The sequence below is a fragment of the Schistocerca piceifrons genome, chromosome 3, assembly GCF_021461385.2.
Source record: "Schistocerca piceifrons isolate TAMUIC-IGC-003096 chromosome 3, iqSchPice1.1, whole genome shotgun sequence".
NCBI classification, from domain to species: Eukaryota; Metazoa; Arthropoda; class Insecta; order Orthoptera; family Acrididae; genus Schistocerca; species Schistocerca piceifrons.
In genome coordinates, this window is record NC_060140.1 from 852,662,291 (window position 1) to 852,682,956 (window position 20,666).

Consider the following 20,666-nt stretch of genomic DNA (forward strand, 5'->3'; position numbering starts at 1 on the left):
TTCATAGAATATAGACTTTGAGTCTGGTTCACTTTTACATAAATATGATATTTTTTCTCTGCACATGAGTTGTTAGTTCTGCTTTTGGGCACTGGAGACTCAATTTGAATACATTAGAGAGATGTTCCACATGGCTTGGACTGCTATTCTGGTGTGAATCATAATGAAATATTTTGTCTCCCTTTTCTGTGTGTGTAGGAAGAGCCACTGCTTCTGCTATGTGTAGTGGTGTTTGAGCTGCTGGTTCTGATACTGATGGAACTGTTGTTTTTGATGATACTGGTGATGCTATTATTTCTGCTGCTGATGAATTTGCTCCATCGCATGGAATTATGCTATCTGCTCTCTCTGTGCAAAGATTTCATTTATCTTTTCTACATATAAAGTACTTTCCTTCATAATTTAGATGCATTCAGTGTCAGGTATGCTTGCACCTGTTCAGTTTGCCTATATCTAGGATGCTGCATCTGCCAAACAAAGGACACATCTGTTTTATTTTAAAGTTCATTTTCCATATTTCTTTAGTCATGCATAAGTGATACATTAAGTCATATCTATATTTTAATGTCATGACTGTGTGTTATGTTGATTATTATATTCTGGAAACTTTAGTTCTGCTAGGCAGTTACCTGTCTTATTTTTAGCCACATTTGTTTAGTTTTTTTATTTTATTCATTTGTTCATTCAGGGATCATCTTACAATGATAAATGATTTTTCATCATAAAACAATGAAAATAAATAGGTCAAAAATATACATAAGTATGCTTTAAGATAATACAACAGGTCCTGATGTTCTTGCTAAAGGAGCACTCCAGAACTTGCCTGAAGTTACTTAAGAAAACTATGGAAAATCTAAATCAGGATGGTTGGACAGAGTGTTACATCCACAATACACATCAATTTTTTTGTTCACATTTTGTCATGTAGATTGACATCAGTAACATTTTTCACTGTTGCTCCTGACTTAACAATAACTGTTTCGTAGCATTTACTGTCTTATTTGAAAAGTCTTTTCACGTTTTTCCATGGCCATGTGTTAAAAATAATACACTACATTCATATTTATATTATGTTTATATTCTGTTTCATTAATGATTTGCATTATGAATTATTTGTAACATTTAGTGTGTTTTATTGTCCCTTTGCAGAAAACTAGTTAATCATTTTCAGGAATACTTCATATACATTTTTAAGTTTTGTAGTTTCTCCATTAGGCTTGATTATGAAGTCAGCATCATCAGCAAAGAGAGCTATTTCAGCTTCTTAGATACACACTAAGAGCAAAAAATGATGCACTACAAAGGAAATCAGCAGATGTGATATACATGTACTGATAAATAAATGATGAGAATTCCAGAAAAATTGGATAATTTATTCAAGAGAAAGAACTTCACAAACTGAGTAAGCCAACAACACATTGGCGCACCTCTGGCCCTTATGTAAGCAGTTATTCAGCTTGATATTGACTGATAAGAGTTTTTATATGTCCTCCTGAGGGATACTGTGCCAAATTCTATTCAACTGGTGTTAAGAATGTCAAAATCCTAAGCTGGTTGGAGGGACCTGCCAATAATACCCCAAACGTTTTCAATTGGGCGAGATCTGGTGACCTTGGTGGCCAAGGTAAGATTTGGCAACCACAAAGACACGCAGTAAAAAGTCTCATCATGTGTGGGTGGGCTGAAATGTGAGGCCAGGATGGCTTTCTATGAACGGCAACAAAATGGAAGGTAGAATATCGTCGACATACCACTGTACTCTAGGGGAGCTATGGATGACAACCAGAGGAGTCCTGCTATGAAAATAAATGGCACCCCAGATCATCACTCCTGGTTGTCAGGCCATATGGCAAGTTTTGGTTAGGTTGTATCCCACTGCTGTCCGGAGCATCTCCAGACAAGTCTTTGTTAGTCATCGGGGCTCAGTATGAAGCATAATTCATCACTGAAGACAATGCTACTGCAGTCAATGAGACTGTAGAGAAAGGATGTGTCTGGAGAGGTCCCGGACAGTGGTGGGATACCAACCTGTTTGTCACCCACCACATGGCCTGCAGGAGTGATGGCATGCCATTTATTTTCATAGCAGGACCCCTTTGGTTGTTACCCATGGCTCCCTTACAGCACAGTGGTACATCATCAACAAGATTCTACACCCCATTTTGTTGCCCTTCATGTCAAGCTATCCTGTGCTTATATTTCAGAAATATAATGCCCGCATGGACATGGCAAGAGTTTCTACTTTTTGTCTTCATGCTTGCCAAACCCTACCTTGGTGAGTAAGGTCACCAGATATCTTCCCAATTGAGAATGTTTGGAGCATTATGGGCAGAACCCCAACAGTCTGGGATTTTGACAATCTAATGCAACCTCAGGAGGACATCAAACAACTCTATGAATCAATGCCAAGCCAAATAACTGCTTGCATCAGGGCCAGTGGTGGACCAATGCGTTATTGACTTGCTTGGTTTGTGAAACAGTTTCCCTTGAATAAATCATTTATTTTTTCTGAAATTGTAATCATTTATTTGTCTGTACATGTACTTCGCATCTACTGATCTCTGTCCCATTCAGGTAATTCCTTTGTGGTGCATGCTCTTTTAAGTGTATATTAAAGCAGCTCATTTATATATAACAAGAGTGGACCTAATATTGGTTCCTGTAGTACATCTTAAATTAAATAAAGGCACATTTATAATTGTAACTGTATATAGGTCCCCATCAGGAAATTTTCATCTATTTCTGAAAAATTTGGACTCCTTGTTGTGCTATCTGTCAGACAGGGGGAAGCAAATTATTATCTGTGGGGACTTCAATGTAGACTCTCTGAAAGAGGGTAATAGGAAAAATGACCTTGAAGTATTACTCGGTTCTTTCAATTTGACACCCGTTATTGATTTTCCTACTCGGGTAGTAAAGGATAGCAGCTCACTGATAGATAACTTCTTTATAGACCAAGATAAGTTTAACCAGATAAATGCTCAGCCTGTTGAGAATGGTCTTTCTGATCATGGTGCACAGCTAGTTACAATATATGACATAGCTCCATTCAGCAATACTAAACAGTCCTCCAAAGTAATACATTCAGTCAATGATTTAACAATTGCAAATTTCAGGGAAAGCCTACAGCAGTTAGACTGGGATGAGGTGTACCGTGAACCTGATGCCAATTTAAAATATAATTTATTTCATAACATTTTTGTAAATGCATTTGAAAACTGCTTCCCCAAGAAAATAGTTAAATATACTCGTTAAATATACTCGTAAGAAACCTTGTAACAAACCATGGCTTACTAAGGGTATAAAAATATCTTGTAACCGGAAAAGGGAAATGTATCTTACAGCAAGAAAGAGTAGTGACCCAGAAACTATCAAACATTATAAAAACTACTGTTATTAAAAAATCCAGAAGTATGTGTATCATGTCTGAAATCAGCAACTCTGATAATAAAATTAAAACAATTTGTAATATTATTAAAAGAGAAACAGGTCAACCAAGAGCACAGGAAGACAGTATTACCATCAAATTGAATGAAAACTTAACGAACAAAAAGTCAGAAGTTGAAAATATTTTTAATAATCATTTTCTAAATGTTGTGGATATAGTAGGATCCAGGTGTTCATTAGAAGATGCTAGGCTGTTAATGAAAGAGGGCATACCTATGCAATTTGATACAATTGAAATCTCACCCACTTCTCCCTCTGAAATTAGGAAAATAATAAACTTGCTTAAAAGCAAAAACTCACATGGAATTGATGGAATTTCCAGCAAAATACTAAAAGCTTGTTCTCAACAGATAAGTAAGATTCTCAGCCACCTGTGTAATAGCTCTCTGGAACAGGGCATTTTCCCTGATAGACTGAAATATGCTATTGTTATACCTTTGCATAAAAAGGGGGATAGATCTGATGTCAACAATTACCGTCCAATCTCCCTTCTAACAGCTTTATCCAAAATCTTTGAGAAAGTAATGTATTCAAGAGTAGCTTCACATATCTGTAAAAATGAAGTACTAACAAAATGTCAGTTTGGTTTCCAGAAAGGTTTTTCAACAGAAAATGCCATATATGCTTTCACCAATCAAATTTTGAATGATCTGAATAACCGAACACCACCCATTGGGATTTTTTGTGATCTTTCAAAGGCTTTTGATTGTGTAAATCATGAAATTCTGCTAGACAAGCTGAAGTATTGTGGCATGAGTGGGACAGTGCACAAATGGCTTAATTCGTACCTAACTGGAAGAGTGCAGAAAGTTGAAATAAGCAGTTCTCATAATATGCAAAGATCAGCACATTCCTCAAACTGAGGAACTATCAAGAATGGGGTTCCACAAAGATCAGTCTTGGGCCCTTTGTTGTTCATGAAGAGGCAAAGTTAGTTCTCTTTGCTGATGATACAAGTATAGTAATCACACCTGACAAACAAGAATTAACTGATGAAATTGTCAATACTGTCTTTCAGAAAATTACTAAGTGGTTCCTTGTAAATGGACTCTCACTGAATTTTGATAAGACACAGTACATACAGTTCCGTACAGTGAATGGTATGACGCCATTAATAAATATAGACCTTAATCAGAAGCATATAGCTAAGGTAGAATATTCCAAATTTTTAGGTGTGTGTATTGATGAGAGATTAAATTGGAAGAAACACATTGATGATCTGCTGAAACGTTTGAGTTCAGCTACTTATGCAATAAGGGTCATTGCAAATTTTGGTGATAAACATCTTAGTAAATTAGCTTACTACGCCTATTTTCACTCATTGCTTTCATATGGCATCATATTTTGGGGTAATTCATCACTGAGGGATAAAGTATTTATTGCACAAAAGTGTGTAATCAGAATAATAGCTGGAGTCCACCCAAGATCATCCTGCAGACATTTATTTAAGGATCTAGGGATATTCACAGTAGCTTCTCAGTATATATACTCTCTTATGAAATTTGTTATTAACAACCAAACCCAATTCAAAAGTAATAGCAGTGTGCATAACTACAATACTAGGAGAAAGGACGATCTTCACCATTCAAGATTAAATCTAACTTTGGCACAGAAAGGGGTGAATTATACTGGCACTAAAGTCTTTGGTCACTTACCAAATAGTATCAAAAGTCTGACAGATAACCAACAAGTATTTAAGAAGAAATTAAAAGAATTTCCGAATGACAACTCCTTCTACTCCATAGAGGAATTTTTAGATATAAATTAAGAAAAAAAAAGGAAAAAAAAAACAAAAAAAAAATATAAAAAAAATAAAAATAAAAATAAAAAATAAAGAAAAAAAACACAAAAAAATAAAGTTGTTATAATAACTGAAGTATGTTGTTAAATTAACCTAATTATGTCATGTATTGGAAACTTCGACTCGTTCCACATCATTACGAAATATCGTATTCATGATCCATGGAACTAGTATTAATCTAATCTAATCTAATCTGCTGCTGGACATTTCCTCAGTCAGCACCCACCTGATTCCAAACCTATGACATCCTTCCTACTCACCTTAACCAACTTTATATTTACCAATAACTACTTCCCCTTTGAGGGGTATGGCCATGGGTACCAGGATGGCTCCTTCCTATGCCAACCTTTTCATCGGTCGCTTGGAAGGGGCTTTCCTGGTTTGGTTTAGATACATTAATGACATCTTTAACATATGGACTCAAGGTGAGGATGACCTACTAAAATTCCCAGAATGTCTGAATACTTTCTCCCAATTAAATTTCACATGGTCTATTCTGAATCCCATGCCACTTTTTTTGATGTTGATCTCATCCTCACCGAAGGCCAGCTACACACTTCCATCCACATGAAACCTACCAATAAACAACAGTACTTTTATTTTGACAGTTGCCGTCCTTTCAATGCCAAATGTTCCCTCCCATACAGCCTTGGCATCCAAGGCAAATGTATTTGTTCGAATGCAGACTATTTACAGCAATACACCAACATTCCCACCTCAGCCTTCACTGCATGTAATTACCCCACCAGTCTAATTAAAAAGCAGATTTTTTGGGTCATCACATCCAGTCCTGGTACTGCTGATCCCTCCACAAAACAACTTCAGAGAACACCTTTGGTGACTCAGTATTATTATTCTGGTCTTGAATGTGTTAATAAGCTACTTCAACAGGGTCATGACTTCCTAAAATCATGTCCTGAAATGAGATCCATTCTGTCTGAATTTTTGCCCACCACACCTAGAATAGCTTTCTGTCCCCCTCCCAATCTCCGCAATATTCTTGTCGGACTATAATGGTACAGCCTCCCCCATAACTCATATGAAATGTGCGATTCTGCACCCATCTCCCTGCCCTATGGCTCCTACCCCTGGACCGTCCCCACTGCAAGACTTGCCCTACGCACCCTCTTACCACCACCAATAATAGCCCTGTAACTGACAAAACATACACTATCAAAGGGAGAGCCCCCTGTGAAATGACACATGTCATATACCAGCTATTATTTAAACACTGTTCAGCCTTCTACATCGGCATGACTACCACCAAATTATCATTTAGGATGAATGGGCATAGGCAGAGGGAGGGTATATACTGGCAACTCACAATATCCTGTTGCAGAGCATGCTCTACAACATGATATACGTGACCTCAGTGCCGGTTTCACCATACCTGACATCTAGATTCTTCCCTCAGATACCAGTTTCTCAGAACTCCACATGTGGGAACTAGTACTACAACATGGTCTTGGTTCTCACCATCCACCTGGACTTAATTTACATTAATTTCTTCCATCTCAGCTTTTCTTCACTGGAATTACTCTTTGCTTCATTCCGTTTTAGTTTCCTGTAATCTCTGTCTTGCATGTCACCCTGTCTTCCACCTTTAAGCTCTCAGGTTTTCAAATCTTGTCTGATGCAGTCCCCAACAATCAGTCTTTTCTTCACATCCTGCATGGTAAGTCTCCGCTAATCTGCAGTTCTGGGTGACTTTCCCAAAATCTACCCCTTTTCCTAGATCCCTCCAGTCCTTTTCCTTCACCCTTCTTCCTTCTCCTACAACCCTTCTGCCTGAAGAAGGAGCCACTGGCTATGAAAGCTTGCCAATCACAACAGTCTTTTATGTGTGTGTTTCACAACCAGAGTTTGTCATTGCACTACAGTGTGATGGTAAACATTATTACAGTATTAAACTAAGTTTAATTAAACATGTGTTACTGCAGATATTGCATGCCACTTGTGACAAGAAATGTGGATGCTAACATCCCTGAGTGGTTTAATCCTTTCAGTGAAAACTTAAACATTAAACTAGATGCAAATAATTAAAGTATGAAATCTCCAGAGACCGAGTTAAAGGAAATAAAGACTGAGTTAAACTCCATTGTCCAAGAACAGGGTTCAGAATTAAAAAATAAAATGAATAAAAGCAACTGATACCACACTCTGGCAACCGCATACCAATCTCGAGCAGCACATCAATGAGCCAAGCCAGGAAGAACTAGAAATTCAAAATAAAAAATTGCAATTGCCAATGACACTTTCCACCTTAACAAAGGAACGAAATGCTGAGGTAATTAAACAGTGAGATTTATGATATGATATTTCCCCAGTGCATCTCTAATTTATAGAATTTGCAGGTGTCCAGCTGGGTCACATCACAATTCCTGCATGATATTTCAGCAAAAACACATGTTGCCATCTTCAGGTGGTCCCTGATGAATCCTGTGCTGCTCCTCTCAGCATCCTATATATGCTGGCCATTATCCCCTCCACCACCTTGCTCTGTATGCTGTCCTCACAGACCACTGTGGATAGTGGCGGTGGTGGGGGAAGCAGAGCCTCAGTCCCCACTCTGGCCTGCAGTGTACGTGCTACCACTATCGGGTGTGGACACCACCAACTGGGAATGCCTCTTCCTTTCCAGGTTCAGCAGGGTTCCATGCCTGACTAAGCTGCAGACCACTGTCTTTGTTAATTGGACCATCTTGCAGTCGGGCTTCTTGCAGTCTGGCTTCTTTAATTACGTAATCCCAGGAGGAGGACAATTGCCTAAGTATTTTGGCGTTTTCATAATCCATAGAATGGCCAGTTTTTATGCTATGGTCAGCCACATCTCATCTGGTTTATGTTCATGGTGCCCATCTTCTACTGTGCAAACAGTTTCCACAGTGTATGATATGTAACACTGGCAGGGGATCTGGTAACTGTCTGGTTTGTGGAGGTCTAGTCATCCTTTACTGAGCCTAGGTTTTCACAAGATGTCAAAATAAACAATGTAAAAAGTATTTAATTAGACAGATAAAAAATCTACTCACCAAGCAGCCGTTGAACACACACATAAAAGATGGTTGTAATTGGCAAGCTTTCGGAGCCAGTGGCTCCTTCTTCTGGCAGAAGAGCTGATGGGGAAGGAAGAGGGGCGAAGCAAAAGGACTGGAGAGATCTAAGGAAAAGGGTAGATTTCAGGAAAGTCACCCAGAGTGACAGGTCAAGGAGACTTACTGTACGGGATGAGAAGGAAAGACTGAGTCTTTTTTTATCTAATTAATTAAACAACTATGTAAAAAGTGTATGTCGACCTCAGTAAGGAATCAGATGTGGTTACTCTACACTTGCTAGCTTGGAAAAGTATGTAGCTGATTTAATCCATCATAGAGTATGAGAAAAGACTGAATCGTCTGTTGGTATGCTTCATTCTACTGCAGAAACAGAGAGAATGGAGAACAAATTATTGAACCTAAGTATAAATAAAATAATTAAGGAGTCAAATGTCTTAGAATTGCACATATATAAAAATAGGGGTAAAGTTACAGAGGACCTAAAGAAATAAGTTTATGGTAATATCAACACAGTTAGAAATGAATTTCTGTGTTCCAGTGGGTATGTTATAATGTATGATGATTGTATGCCAGATTCTGAGAAATATCTGAACTCCAATGAATACTTAGATGAATATTTAAGTTTTACACGCATTGTGGGTAAATTATGTTTGGAAATCATGGTTAATATTGGTTACACTGAGTTGTATGTTGGTTTTAAGCGTTATTATGATAGCAATTCCTACCTAAATGAATGTTCAGCTGAACAGTTAAGTTATGAATAAATGTGCATAAGCTAGTAACTCTGTTGTTATAAGCTGTAAGACAGACAGTTTTTGATAGAAAGGTCAGTGAAGGGGTGAGAATGCTGAGCAATGTCATTGTATTGTATATATTAACAAGTAATGGATTATTTAATGGAATTGTTGTAAGGATAGACTTAAAGTTTATCCATACCCCAGATATGGATGGATTTTCTAGTGAAGTGCACCAAGAATCATTCCATATGAGGTGTACCTCACAGTAATAAAGGATATGGCTGGTGAAGTCAAAGATTTAAATAATGAAGATTGCATAGTGAAATATCAGATCCAGACTTTGAGCAGGCCAATATCACAACTGGCATATCCTGCCCATAAAATGAACTTTAGGACCATTGTTGTTCTTGGTTGTCATTAAAGACACCTGATACTATATTATTTGCTCATGGTACCAGCTTTATTATAAAAGGGAAGAATGTTTATGAAATGCAGCAAACAGTCTACAAAACAGCAGACGTGGCAGAAAAATGGTTTAAAGATAATTGTTTGGTTGTCAGTGACAAGAAAACTGTGTGGATGAACTTCAACCATATAAGGAACAAAAATAGTACCAATTTAAAATTCACATTATTGAATAGCCAAATTTAGCTATGAAATTACATAATTTTTTTTAGTATTATCGTTGGATGAGCATCTAAGATGGGAAAACATTTAGAAATGTTTAACAAAAAATTAAGCAAGTACTGTTTCATGTTAAGAATACTTAAAGACTGCTGCAATAGTGAAACACTATTAAGTGCTTATTATGCATACATGCATAGTAGGTATAGTATTCTGGGAAAATACTTCTTTTGCAAAGCAGGCATTTAAGCTGATGCAGTTTGGAATTCCTGTGTGATGGTCTGGATAGATGTCTGCGTATTACACATTACAATGCTCTTCAACTGTGGGCAGTCTCTATCAGTCAACAGACAAGGTCAGCCTGTACACTTTTGTGGTGTACGTGTCCCTTCATGTTTCCACTTCACTATCATATCGTAAACAGTGGGCCTAGGGATGTTTAGGAGTGTGGAAATCATGCATACAGACGTGTAACACAAGTGACACCCAATTACCTGACCACATTCTAAGTCCATGAGTTCCGCAGAGCACTCTCTCTCCCACACCCCGTTCTGCTCTCTCTCACTATGTCTAATGACTACTGAGGTCGCTGATATGGAGTACCTGGCAGTAGATGGCAGCACAATGCACCTAATATGAAAAATGTATGGTTTTGGGAGTGTCCGGATACTTTTGATCACATAGTATACAGGTGGTGGTAGGAGGGTGCATAGGCCAAGTCTTGCAGTGGGGCAGTCTTTTCCACTCTCTACGTATTTATTTTTTTTGCCACTCCCACGACTTTTAACTCTCCAAACTGTCCTGTCTTGCCATGATGAATCCAATCTCATTTTTCATCCATTCCTTTCTAAAACATTCCTGTGGACTGGCAAAACTAAGGTTCCACATTTTGTTTCTTGAAACCTGGTTGTCCCTTGGAGTTACTCCAAAAGGCCTAACATTGAAAGTCCCCATTTGTGGATGCAATCCTACCCTACACCAGGCTCTTTTGCAGTTTCAAATACAGAAATATCTTGCTCTTGTCCAGTTAATCTGTGACCTACATGCCTCATCAGCAAATTTCCACTCTACCAAACTTCTCTACTTCTATAAAATCCTGCAGTTATCTGCCCCTCATGTTTCCTTGAATGGTATCATCTGCCAAGCCAACATCACACTGCAACAACTTCACCTCAAAAAGCTATCCCACCTTCTCCTAAATTACCTGAACAATGGTATTTCCCTTCCTGTCCCTCTGCATCTCCCTAAACAGGCACACCATCAACCACCACTCCTCTCCTACAAACCAAGCTTGGCCAATCTCCTTAACACCCCACAGCCTTCAGCACTGCCTCTCAGGCCTAGAGCAACCCATAATCCCAAGAACCAATCACAACAGTACAATGTCCTTAACTTCTCATCTAATGCACTCTTCCCTCCTGAATTGTCCGTATTGTCTAAGGGCCTCACTTTCAGCCCTAAACCCGCATTTGATCATGCTGCTTTGGTGAAGGACCTCCTTTCCTTCACACATAATATCCATTGGAAATACCACTTTGCAACCCAACCCCAAAACCTTTCCAACAGCAAACATGACATTGAACTGAGCCTTGAACAGTTCAGACTATGATCCCAACTTGATCCGCCACCACTACCTCATAATCATCTCTTACAAGCCTTTCAAGAATTCCTCACATCCAGCATTGCCTCACAACCCTTCCTCGGGTCCCTACCACATGACCCTGACCTGTCCCCTGCAGTACTCCAAGTCCTATGTTCCCTGAAAGCTGATGACTCCATCATTATCCTCCCAGTAGACAAAGGATCTACCACTGTAGTTCTTGACCGAAAGATGTATGTTAGCGAAGGTCTACGCCAGCTGTCTGACACCTCTACATACAGCATCTGCCATCAAGATCCCATCCCTGTGATCCAAACTGCCCTGCAGTCCCTCCTTAAAACCTCGGGCACCTCACAAGGACTAACACCTCAGTCCATAGAACTTCTCACCCCACCCAACCATGCACCCTCCACCTTCTACCTTTTTCCTAAGATCCACAAACCCAATCATCTTGGATTCAAAGCACCCACCAAGCGTATATCTGCCTTAGTTGATCAACTCCTGCAACCCATAGTACAAAAACTCCCCTCCTACGTCAAAGATACCAACCATTTCCTAGATTGTCTGAAATCTGTGCCCATCCCACTGCCACCACACACCTTGCTTGTCAAGAATGATGCCACTTCCCTCTATAACAACACCCCCATGTATATGGTTCTCAACAGATAAGTAAGATTCTCAGCCACCTGTGTAATAGCTCTCTGGAACAGGGCATTTTCCCTGATAGACTGAAATATGCTATTGTTATACCTTTGCATAAAAAGGGGGATAGATCTGATGTCAACAATTACCGTCCAATCTCCCTTCTAACAGCTTTATCCAAAATTTTTGAGAAAGTAATGTATTCAAGAGTAGCTTCACATATCTGTAAAAATGAAGTACTAACAAAATGTCAGTTTGGTTTCCAGAAAGGTTTTTCAACAGAAACTGCCATATATGCTTTCACCAGTTAAATTTTGAATGATCTGAATAACCGAACACCACCCATTGGGATTTTTTGTGATCTCTCAAAGGCTTTTGATTGTGTAAATCATGAAATTCTGCTAGACAAGCTCAAGTACTGTGGCATGAGTGGGACAGTGCACAAATGGTTTAATTCGTACCTAACTGGAAGAGTGCAGAAAGTTGAAATAAGCAGTTCTCATAATATGCAAAGATCAGCACATTCCTCAAACTGAGGAACTATCAAGAATGGGGTTCCACAAAGATCAGTCTTGGGCCCTTTGTTGTTCTTAATATATATTAATGACTTACCATTCTATATTCATGAAGAGGCAAAGTTAGTTCTCTTTGCTGATGATACAAGTATAGTAATCACACCTGACAAACAAGAATTAACTGATGAAATTGTCAATACTGTCTTTCAGAAAATTACTAAGTGGTTCCTTGTAAATGGACTCTCACTGAATTTTGATAAGACACAGTACATACAGTTCCGTACAGTGAATGGTATGACGCCATTAATAAATATAGACCTTAATCAGAAGCATATAGCTAAGGTAGAATATTCCAAATTTTTAGGTGTGTGTATTGGTGAGAGATTAAATTGGAAGAAACACATTGATGATCTGCTGAAACGTTTGAGTTCAGCTACTTATGCAATAAGGGTCATTGCAAATTTTGGTGATAAACATCTTAGTAAATTAGCTTACTACGCCTATTTTCACTCATTGCTTTCATATGGCATCATATTTTGGGGTAATTCATCACTGAGGGATAAAGTATTTATTGCACAAAAGTGTGTAATCAGAATAATAGCTGGAGTCCACCCAAGATCATCCTGCAGACATTTATTTAAGGATCTAGGGATATTCACAGTAGCTTCTCAGTATATATACTCTCTTATGAAATTTGTTATTAACAACCAAACCCAATTCAAAAGTAATAGCAGTGTGCATAACTACAATACTAGGAGAAAGGACGATCTTCACCATTCAAGATTAAATCTAACTTTGGCACAGAAAGGGGTGAATTATACTGGCACTAAAGTCTTTGGTCACTTACCAAATAGTATCAAAAGTCTGACAGATAACCAACAAGTATTTAAGAAGAAATTAAAAGAATTTCCGAATGACAACTCCTTCTACTCCATAGAGGAATTTTTAGATATAAATTAAGAAAAACAAATTATAAAAAAATAAAAATAAATAAAAAGAAAAACAAAAAATAAAAAAAGTTGTTATATTAACTTAAGTATGTTGTTAAATTAACTTAATTTTGTCATGTATTGGAAAATTTGACTCGTTCCACATCATTATGAAATATCGTATTCATGATCCATGGAACTAGTATTAATCTAATCTAATCTAATCTAACATCTATGTTCCTTCATTCTAAATATTGTGTTTCATTGCATATGCTCCCTGGGTTTCTTTAAAGTGACGCAAAGAATTCTTTTGTTTGAATAGGATAAAAGTGAGCTACTGGCAAGATCTCTGGTACCATAATTAAGTTTTTCTTGTGAACTGCACAGTCAACAGAAGACTGGAAATGGAAAACATTCAAAGTTCCAAATCTGACATTTGTCATGGGAATGAAAAATTAATTTATCTCTGTTTGTAGATAACTGATTTGTATCCAAAAAAGTTGAGAAAATATTCTGATAGCACAGAACTATGCTGCTCATTGCATCACCACAAAAAATAGTGAGATAAATTAGAAACTAAATACTTTATTCAGAACATTATAAGTGCCTACCAGGTAACTAACTTATTTGAAGTGTCAATGAGAAAGTTGTTACAAGTTGCTTCTTGCAAGGCAGAAAAATAGCCACTGTTAATAATGCTATTCATTTACATAAATACATAGCACTGTTACTGGTTGTGAAGTGACTGAATCATCTTCAGATGCCCATTCATAATTTCTTATATATAAAAAACAAAGATTCTGTAACTTACCAAACAAAAGCATTGGTATGTTGATAGAAACAATAACAAACACAAACACACACACAAATTTCAAGGATGTGGGTTTTAAGGGAGAGGATAAGGAGTCATTCCAATCCCGGGAGCGGAAAGACTTACCTTGGGGGGAAAAAGGGACAGATATACACTCGCCCACACACACACACATATCCATCTGCACATAACAGACACAAGCAGACATATGTCTGGGATTGGAATTGGAATGACTCCTTACCCTCTCCCTTAAAATCCACATCCTTTCGCCTTTCCCTCCCCTTCCCTCTTTCCTGATGAAGCAACCGTGGGTTGCGAAAGCTTGAAATTTGTGTGTGTGTTTGTGTTTGTTATTGTTTCTATCAACGTACCAATGCTTTCGTTTGGTAAGTTACAGAATCTTTGTTTTTAGATATATTTTTCCCACATGGAATGTTTCCCTTTGCTGTTTTTGTCTCTACAACTAATGTACTCAACAACAATTGTAATATACATGTAAATGTGAACAGCAGTCTGGAGATGGTTTGAAAATTGTAACAGCACTGTTCATGAAAATAAACAGCATTACTGAGGGTGGCTGGTTGGTGGTTTCTTCTTTGCAAGTATCAACTTGCATTTTGTACACAACTATGATCTCAAAAATGACAGTTTTCAACAAAATAGTAGAAAGTTTTTGTTCCAAGTGCCATTAATACTGAGGCACTACATTTTATTTGTGATGATACATGTACAGAAACACAGCATTAGGTTTTTAACTGGTAGAACTGTAGTCAACAGAAACCACTTGCCATATCTCTTAACTTTTGGAACTCCAGAGGGAAGCACAGCTTGACATGAAGACCATGCACCATGTCTGAAAGACTTTCTCCATGGTTTGGCACCTGGATCAAGTCTAGGGATATGCAACAGAGCTCCAAGAACTCAGTACCACTGCAAACACATTTTTTGAAAAATGTCACTGAGAATGTTTTCCATTTTCACTCTTCAAATATTTTTAACAAGTTACAAAAAATATCAGCTAGCAATATTTTGTTAGAGTGTTTAATTTTTTTATAATCTGGTTAGTGACTTGAAAAATGGCTTTTTCTATGGAGAGACTAAGTATCTTATTCCTGGATAGGCGTGTTCTCTTGATGCATACATGATCTTTTCCAGTACCTTTGAGAAAGTGGCTAGCATCAAGTCTGTTGAGTAATTACTCCTTTCTTGACAAGGGTTCTTATAATAGTAAATTTCAGCCTGCATGAAAATGTACATTATGATAGTGGCATATTACCTATGCAATATAATAATTCCCATACATAGAGAGAATTGGATTTTAGTGATTTTATTTATCCCACAGACCCACCTAGATAGTTAAACACATTAAAGGGCTTGTTTCTGAGATACGGAGAGGTGCACTTGGCCTGGACTGAATCCACCACACAGATTAACAGCAGAAGCCAGCGTTCTGACCATCCTGAACATGGTTTTTAGGCTTTAGGTTTCAACTCAAGTAAATACTGAGCTGACTCCCAGGTTTTGCTTCAGTTACATGATATACGAACATTTTGGAAAAGGATGTCACATTTGATCATCCACCACACACTAGACACAGTCATCAGGGACACATGGATCTTTCCCCAGGGGGAAGCTGAAAGTAGCTTTAACATGCCTTTGTAAGTGACAAACCCATCATAACTACTTTTTAATCATTTAATCACTTTCCTTACAATGGCTCAGTATTTCTTGCAATATTAAGTCAGTCCTATCTCTTTCCTTTTCCTTCCAATTTCTTTTCATCTCCTAATTATTTCACATAATTTCCATGCTCATGATTTTTTCATTCCTCTTATAATGCCTGGGTTTTTATATGAGACTAAATACAAATAGTGTCAGTTTCTTGTAGAAAACAATTTAGAAATGTGTATATTGACTAAAAAGGTTGTGCTCATTGATATGATATAAATATATTCTATGTTGTTCATAAATTATGGTACACAGATACTTTCTTACCGATATAATTTTTGACTTGCTGTCATAATGTCAACTGTTTCATCAAGCTGAACTACTTCTATAACGTTATCACCCAGTTCCAAAGAATCTCCAATTTCTTCAGCAAGCCTCATTGATATATAATGTGCACCATTCTTGAACAAATTTGCTTTAATGAAAGACATGTTAGGTAGAATAAGAAACAACATTAATGCACATTTTGCAAATATATTTCACAAATAGGAAGATAATGATGAATGAGACATTCAACAAAAGCATTTTTACCATAATTCTTTGGGTGTCATCCCCTGGGAATATCAGTTTCAGCTTGTTTATAAATCCTTGTTTTCCATTTACAAATGATATAAAATATAATGCCGAAATCTGAGAAGATTCAGCCCCTAAAACCAAGAGGATGCATAATTGTATAGTATTGTATAGTACTGTATTTTTATAGCTTCTATATTCTATAAAAGCAGCTTATGTATTAGGCATTGGAGGAGTCTTTTTACATGTTTAGAGGTGAAAGTGGTTTATATGCACACATATTTAAAATTTCAAATAATACACTTAATACATTTAAGCTATGGAAAACATAGGATGGAATACCAGCAATATGGAAAGGATAGATTACTATTTACCACATAGAGCAGACAATTGACTGCAGACAGGCACAATGAAACTGAACGCTAGATGTATTCACTATCAGACTATGACTTTCATGAGACATTGAAAACTCACACACATTTACACAAGCACAACTCACACAAGCATGGCCTCTGTTGTCTCTGGGCACTACGCCCGACCACAACTGTGTCTCGTGTAAGCAGCCATCTTTGCTGAGATGGACACTGGGGGTACAGAGGAGGCATGGGTTGGGAAGGGCAAGGGATACTAGGGTAAATGTTGCGGAAGATGCTAGTGCTAGTGCTGGTGTACAGGGATGTGGTACGGGGACAGGACAGAGCTGTTGGGTGCAGTGCAGGGAGGCTGTGCTGGTGGGAGAGTGAGTCAGATGGGGATGGAGGGGAAGGGGGGGAGGTAGAGAGAAGGGGGAAGGACCATGCAGGTGTGTTGACACGATAGAAGGCATGAGTAGCACTGTAGTGGGAGCAGGGACGGGGGTAGGCAGCTGAAGGACAGAGACTAGCAAAGGCTGAGGGCAGGGGGATTATGCGTGTTTAGGCGCTGGGTTCTTTAGCATGATGGGAGGGAGTTCTGGAGGTGTGGCAAATGTAGTATGTCTATAAGACAGGTCTGGCAGCTATGCAGGGATGCGGGCACAGGTTTCATGAAGGTTCTTGTAATGGTTGTTGTGGACAGTGATAGTTATATGAGGTGAATAGCTGGAAGGCACAGGTTTCAGTTTTATAGATGGAATGTAGGAATTTGGGATTGCAGAGCAGGAAGATTTTATGGATGGAGTGGAGTTCGTGCAAGGAAGTTTGGGACTGATTTTGAAGGTTTTGCAGGACTATTTTGGTAAGGTCTATAGACTAATGGAATTTTAACATAAGGAGATCATTGTAGAAGGAGGGATTGTAGATGGAGATGGGTAATTTCATGGTTAGGCCATTTGGGGTGGGATTCCATAAGCAGGAACAGTATGTGTAGGTGCGTTCTGCCTGGGGATAGAGAAATTTTTCTTTATTGGCACAGATGAAAGGAGCAAGATCTATAGTGAAGGATGAAAAATGCATCCAAATATGAGCAATATCACAAAAAACACAACTAAGATGAAATGGATGAAAGATGGTTAGAAAAGATAAACCCAGAGTAAGTTGGGGTAATAGTGAAAACAAAATAAAATCAACATGAAAATGGTATGAGATCAAACTGAAAATACGAATAAAAATAAATAAAAAGATGATAAAAGACTGGAGTGTAGGTTGGTGAGAGGATATCTGCGAAGGGAGGGGGCAGCTGATGTAACTGGATTAGGTGAGGTCAGTGAGGAGCATGTCCAAATAAGGGAAGAAATGGGGAAGGGTGAGGTGGGGGCACAACAGTTGTTAGCTACAAGGTGGAAGAAAGTGTACAGGAATGAACAGGAAAATATCCATTCAAATATGTACATAATACACTTCATACATCTATATATTCTTCAACAGAGTAAAAGCAGTGATTCTGCAAATATCACTTTAAAGATTTTCCAGAGATTTTGACATCCGTATTTGTTTTTATGTTTTTGGTAAGTTTAATTCCCATGTGGTAAGTTCCATTCTGGCACAAGGATGTGATGTTTTTGGTCATATGTAATTTTTTATTTTGTCTGAGAGAAGGAATACCAGAAATCTTAAATGGAGCTTTACATGATCCTCTAGGTTTGCATCCAATCATGATTCTAATACCCTTTTCTGCAGTCTGATGGTCATATTAGCTGTTTTAGAATTTCCCCAAAATGTGACCCGATATTTAAGGTAAGTAGTAAACATTATTTTCACCGCAAAATTTCTGCATGCATTTATTTGAATTTGTGACTGAATTTTTTAGGGTTAAAGCAACAGCATATACAAATCACATTACACATTTCAGAAGCCCTATAAACAGTGGTTGTATGATTTTCAATTTATTATTTGTGTTGATGTAGTTACTTAGTGGAAGCAACAGGTTTTAGCTTCTCTATTCACCTTTCGTTAATTATTTACCCATAAAGTCACTTATGTTGGCCTTCTCTGTGAACAGCAGAAACAAAAATTTTTAGAATTATTAGTAGAAAACGTTGACTCATGTTGTCCCATATATTACAAAAACCACACAAAGCAGAGCTGGGGTAATAAACCTCAAGAAATGAGAAACTGGTAAATGCAACACCTGTGCAAAATTAGGGAAGAAATTGAGGTGTGCTCTGCCATGCACCTCACAGTGGTTTTCAGAGTATACATATATACGTAGATTGCAATACAGTCAAGCTGAGAAGGAAACTTACACAGGAGTGCCAAGTGCATACAGACCAGAAATTAGAGCAGCCAAGAGGAAAGCCACTGACAGTTACATATTCAATTTGACACATAAGTGAAAAACAGCTTAGAAAAGTTATTAAAACTGAGGTAATCTCTGAAAATAAGTACAATATTCCAAGTCAACCAAACACCTTAAATACATACTTTAACAGTTCTGGCTCAAATAAAAATCTCACTGAATGCAAATAAAACTGTAGTTTTGCTTCCAGGTCTAGATAGTATGCAAGGTGACAACTTCTGCCAGTCTCTTGTATCCTATCGACAGATTAGTGAAGCAACTGCCAAACTTAGCAGCTCAAAAGCAGAAGATTTCTATGGACTTTCAAATTGTGTAATAAAAATATAAAGAAAGAACTTTTACTGCCACTAACCAAAACCATTAACCAAATACTGCATACAGGAATCTTCCCAGATTGCCTAAACATTACTATTTGAACACTTATTCATAAGAAAGGTTATAAATCATCCCCTGATAACTATGTTCCATCTCACCCATACCAATCATATAAAGAATTATAGAATATTGTATGCACAAACAAATGAACCAGCACTACGAGCAAAATAACCTACTCAGCTCTTCACAACACGGTGTCAGACCTCATCCTTCCACTGTCAAAGAGTGGAGACTACCATCACAAAAATATATGATTCTTTTGGGACTGAGAAAACAACCTGTGTGGCTCTTCTAGATTTGAGGAAAGCTTTTGATACTGTCTCGCACAGTATACTTATCAAAAAGCTCTAGTACTATGAAGCTGGAGAGAATGATCTTCACCTTATTGAGTCATACCTAAGCAACACCTAGCACATGGTAACTGTAAACAACCAAAGGTCAGAGTCATTACCTGTTACAAAAGGCATTCCACAGGACTCGGTAATGGGATCATTCCCATTCACTGTATGTATAAACAATTTACCCTCATTCTTGCTTTGTCAGGCAGTATTGTACACAGATGATACAACTCTAACCACACAAGGTGATGAACCAGAGGAGATGTGAGCTAAGTGTAGCAATGGATTGATGCACTAACTGGTTCCAGGCAAATTACAAACAATTAAACTGAACACATTGTTTTCAATTTGAGTTTCTCCAATGAATAGAAAAAAATAATCAAACTGTTAGGTTTTCACATAGATCAGAAACTCAGCTTGGCAAGTTACACAAAAAATTGAACTTATCTATGGGGTAACTGCCCTGGCTCAAAAATCATATTCAAGTGGCAAAAAATGGTTATCAGATGTATTTTTCCCAAGAGAATCTCATAAAGATCACTTCAAAGAGCTCAATATTATGACAGTCCCTAGCCTCTATATGTAAAGTTGTCTTCTCAGTGTTAATGAGAATTTAAATAATTGTAACCTTAGGATGTCTGTACATGAACATGATACAAGAACTGGACACTCAATGGATATTACCTACAGTAGGCTAGCTAAGGTTCAAAACAGTCGCAAATATCTAGGATCCATATTATCCAATAGACTGCCAAAAGCTGCCCATTCTGTTCTCTGTAGTACATTTCAGATTGTTCTAGCAGAGTGGTTTAAGAAGGAAGCATATTACACCATA

General features: G+C 37.8%; 1 protein-coding gene across 1 annotated transcript in view; it reads right to left on the minus strand.

Moving 5' to 3' along the window:
* LOC124789120 (probable flavin-containing monoamine oxidase A) overlaps positions 1-20,666 on the minus strand; it is a 267,938-nt gene that overhangs the window by 87,054 nt on the left and 160,218 nt on the right. Inside the window, exons 4-5 of the mRNA XM_047256409.1 lie at positions 16,422-16,537; positions 16,158-16,291 (exon numbers count right to left, since the gene is read on the minus strand). Coding sequence (XP_047112365.1) covers positions 16,158-16,291; positions 16,422-16,537 — 250 coding nt within the window. The remainder of the gene's footprint in view (positions 1-16,157; positions 16,292-16,421; positions 16,538-20,666) is intronic.